At 39.7% G+C, this 4,610-nt stretch overlaps 1 protein-coding gene across 1 annotated transcript; it reads right to left on the minus strand.

Annotated features, from left to right (window-relative positions):
* Positions 1-2,417: 2,417 nt before the first annotated feature.
* On the minus strand, positions 2,418-3,650 carry LOC109464996 (spore wall protein 2-like). Its single transcript, XM_019762115.1, has one exon. It carries the CDS (start codon positions 3,648-3,650, stop codon positions 2,418-2,420), a length of 1,233 nt encoding a protein of 410 aa, XP_019617674.1.
* Positions 3,651-4,610: the final 960 nt, after the last annotated feature.

The raw sequence follows: 4,610 nt of genomic DNA on the forward strand, positions 1-4,610 counted from the left end.
AATCATTTCTTATGTGCAGAATGGTTTTCTGACTATAAGAACAGTTAGCTCTTAGTTCAAGAAATATTTTCTCGCATACAGAATGATTTTCTTGCTACAAGAATAATTAGCTCTTCGTTCAAGAAATCTTTTCTTATGTGCAAAATGGTTTTCTTACTATAAGAACAGTTAGCTCTTAGTTCAAGAAATGTTTTTTCGTATACAGAATGATTTTCTCGCTACAAGAATAATTAGCTCTTTGTTCAAGAAATCTTTTCTTATGTGCAGAATGGTTTTCTTATTATAAGAACTGTTAGCTAGGCTCTTAGCTATAGTTCAAGAAATGTTTTCTTGTATACAGAATGATTTTCTTGCTACGAGAATAATTAGCTCTTAGTTCAAGAAATATTTTCTTGTCTACAGAATGGATTTCTTATTACAAGAGCAGTTAGATCTTAGTTCAAGAAATCTTTTCTTATATACAGAATATTTTTCTTATTACAAGAACAGTTAACTCTTAGTTCAAGAAATCTTTTCTTGTCTACAGAATGGTTTTCTTACTACAAGAACAGTTAGCTCTTAGTTCAAGAAATATTTTCTTGTGTAACAGTTAGCTCTTTGTTCAAGAAATATTTTCCTGCGAACAAGATAGAGATTCTTCGTGTAAGAACCCGTAATTCTTATCATGAGAAGAATATTCTTAAGTATGGGTTTATTAGCTGTAAGAAATAAATTCTGAGAATAAGAACAACGTGGCGTGAGTTTCTTGAATTTTATGGAAACGGGGATTCTTGTTCAAAGAATAAGGTTCTTGCTGACAGTAAAAAGTTCTTTGCACAAGAAAAATTCTTCTTTTAGTGCAATGCAAGAACATAAATCTTAATCTATTTCTAGGTATCAAGAATTTTGGTCTTGACAGAAGAAATATATTCTGGGTGTGAGATGAAGTAAGAAGCTATTTCTAGCAGATAGGAATGTAGTGTTCTTGGGATAAGAACGAAAATCTTGAAAGAATAAAATAACTTCCAGATTTATAGAATTTTAGGCTTGTATTGAGAACTGCAGTCTTTGTATAAGAACAATTGTCTGCATCACGAATCTTACTGTAAGAATAAGATTCTAGAAGCAACCAACAATAACTTATATAGAAACCTATAAGAAAAATATTCTTACTGCAAGAAAAAGTCTATCAAGAAAAAATTACTTAATTCGTGGACAAAATTTCATTCTTGAATACAGAAAAATTTGCTTCAGGGAAGAAATATTTTCTGACTGTAAGAAAAAACAAGAATGCTAGAAATGTCATTTTTGGTAGTGTATGTGAGGTTATTTCCTGGACAAAATGGAAATGGGCCTCAAACCAGCCAGAAACAAATACTGATACAGCCAAAAGTTGTCTACCAACCATCTTTCCCCAGAGACAATACCTTTCAAACTTTAAATTGAATCGTAACTTTGCAGTGCAGTGCTATATTCACAATCACATCTAAATAGTAAGAAGTGGCAGAACTCTATGTTTTTGGCAAGTGAATTTGTTTGTTTGTTTGTTTTGCATAACCGGTAAACTGCCTTTAGGCGTAACACACCAGTTTTGTACATGTACGTACTTGTACAAGCTGCGTAATACCGGACTGTAAGGTTTGAACCACTCACACCGGGAATGTCCCCTACTCTTTTCGATAAGAGTGTGGTGGGTTCTTAAACGTGCGTGGGGTGTGACTGTCCCCAAACACGGGACCTCCATTTAACGTCCTATCCGAGGGACGTCCGTAGCCAAAGCTAGGTACTCATTTACACCTGAGTGAAGTGAGGAAAGTTGTGTAAAGTGCCTTTCCCAGGGGCACAAGATCGGTGACATGGGTAGGATTCAAACCTGGGACCTCTTGGTCCTGAGCTGAACACACTACTGCTATGCCACACGACCCCACTTTAAACAAGGGTTGTCACACTGCAGTGTGTCTTATGGAATAAGTGGTATAATCATTAGGCCACAGTAAGTAAATTTTATGGATGACATCCTCCGCAGACTCCAAATCTAATGCGAGCGGGCGAAAAAAAACAAGGCGGGCCGGAAAAAACAAGGTTCCTACATTTTAAAATTTTGACTCAATCATTGTACAAATGATTTTGATTCAGTTGGAACATCACATATACACAGCCAGCATCACATATCACTGCATCAAAGTAAGAAAAGAAACAAAACATTAAATCAGAGCCTTTTCTTGTCTCTTCTCTTCATAGTTATCTGTCATCCACCTACCAGCATGGCAACAGACATCTTTGTTCATTTTCGGCATGTTGACCACTGTCAGAAGGCAACAAAATTTCTTGTTTTTTTTTTTCCAAACTCAGGCGAAAATTAATGCGAGCGCTGATGTGATCCATAAGAATTACTTGCTGTGGCCTTATGGTAGAATTCTTCCTTGTCAGATAAATTTTCACATTGTGTATACAGGGTTAGACACTGAGGCAGCTGCCTCTGTGGTGTAAATATCATTTGTAATATCCAAGGATTCACGATGGTTATAACCAGTTGTGGTCTGAAATTTGTCGTGTCCTGCCTGATTGTTTTTTATTCCCATGTCATCATACTGGTAATAAAGATCACTGTTCATAACATCTGTGGTGTTTGTGTTAGATTTAGTGATGGCCTGAGACTGACCCCACCCTTTTTGATTATGTTGGTTTGTATCAGATTGTTCTTCATACTGATAATAAAGTTCACTGTTCACTTCGGTAACTGTGGTGTTTGTGTTGGATTGAGTGATGGCCTGAGACTGACCCTGCCCTGTCTGATCAAGTTTTTGGTCTATATCTTCATAGTACTCAAGACCATAATCACTAGCATCTGCAGTAACTGTGGTGTTTGTGTTGGATGCAGTGATGGCCTGAGACTGACCCTGCCCTGTCTGATCTAGTTCTTGGTCTACATCTTCATAGTACTCAAGACCATGCTCACTAGCATCTGCAGTAACTGTGGTGTTTGTGTTGGATGCAGTGATGGTCTGAGACTGACCCTGCCCTGTCTGATTATGTAGATTCATATATTCATGCTTGTGATCATAACCACTAGTTGCTACAAAAGCTGTGGTGTTTGTGTTGGATGCAGTGATGGCCTGAGACTGACCCTGCCCCGTCTGATCATCTTGGTCTATATCTTCATAGTACTCAAGACCATGATAACTACTAGCCTCTGCAGTAGCTGTGGTGTTTGTGTTGGATTTAGTGATGGCCCGAGACTGACCCTGCCCTGTCTGATCAAGTTCTTTGTCTATATCTTCATAGTACTCAAGACCATGATCACTGGCCTCTGCAGTAGCTGTGGTGTTTGGGTTGGATGCAGTGTTGGCCTGAGACTGACCCTGCCCTGTCTGATCATCTTGGTCCATATTTTCGTAGTCAAGACCATGATAAGTGTCCTCTGCTGGACATATATATGTGGTGTTTGTGTTGGATGCAGTGATGGCCTGAGACTGACCCTGCCCTGCCTGATTTTGTTGGTTCATAGCTTCGTACCCATGTCCATGATCACTGGCTACTACAGCAGCTGTGGTGTTTGTTTGGGATTGTGTGATGGGGGCCTGACCCTGCCCATTCTTTGAAGTGTCCATACCCATGTAGAAATGGCTTCTGTCTTTAGGATCTTTGCCTGAACAGGGACTGCCGGCCATTCTTTTGTGCCAGATTACGAGAATGATCATACCAGTAATCATCAGGACAATGCCAAGTATTGGGCCATAGACAGAGCTGGCGACAAAACCAGGTTTCGAGAACCTGGCATCGGATTCATAGGAAGTGTTGCTCTCTGGTTTACTGGTATGAGTGGGGAGTGTGGTGAATGTGGCGCTTACAGTTTGTGCTGTTGAGCCTGCCTTTTGTTTAAAGCGTGTGTGATAGCATGAGGTCATGCTCATAGTCATAGTCGTAGTCTTTTTAGACTGACTGACAGAGATAGAGTGATAGTGAGAGGTGCGGGGAGTTGTGGAAGTGTACATTAAGTTCTTTCCACTTTCCAATCGGTCATCGTTTTTGATAACCTGGTCTTTTGTCGGGTTTACATTTTTAAGCATGTGTGTAGTGAACATTGTAGGCTGGTGAGTAGTGCCCCTGTAGGGGCCATTGTCTTTAAGGTCTTTGGTTGGGTTGATGTTTTTAAGCATTTGTGTAGTGAACGTGGTAGGTTGGTGAGTGGTGCCTGCTAGAGGCATGGTTGATATAGTTGACGCTTCACAGATGAGCTGTTTTGGGGTGATATCTTTAAGCTTTTGTCCAAAGAACATGTCCGGCTGGTAACATACAATTTTGTCTACAAACGAGTAAAACCCAGTCATTTTTTGCCTGAAGGGAGCCATGTTACAGTCGCACTGCCAGGAATTTCTGTCAATAAAACATTAGCAATGGATGCTAAGATGTTGTAAGCTGACGGTGGCAGGACAGATATCCTGTTGGCGCTAAGGTACAGCTCTGTGAGTTTTGGTGGATTTGAGAAGGGGTGAATGTCAGTTATAAAGTTAATGTCAGTTATCAAGTTGTACTGTAGTAACAAAGATGTCATCTTGGGTAGAGTTGAGAATGCTCTAGGATGAATGTAAGCTACCCTGTTGTGGGCTAAGGACAAAGTTGTGAGCTTT

This window comes from Branchiostoma belcheri, unplaced genomic scaffold (genome assembly GCF_001625305.1).
Source record: "Branchiostoma belcheri isolate BF01 breed outbred unplaced genomic scaffold, Haploidv18h27 scaffold145, whole genome shotgun sequence".
Lineage (NCBI taxonomy): Eukaryota > Metazoa > Chordata > Leptocardii > Amphioxiformes > Branchiostomatidae > Branchiostoma > Branchiostoma belcheri.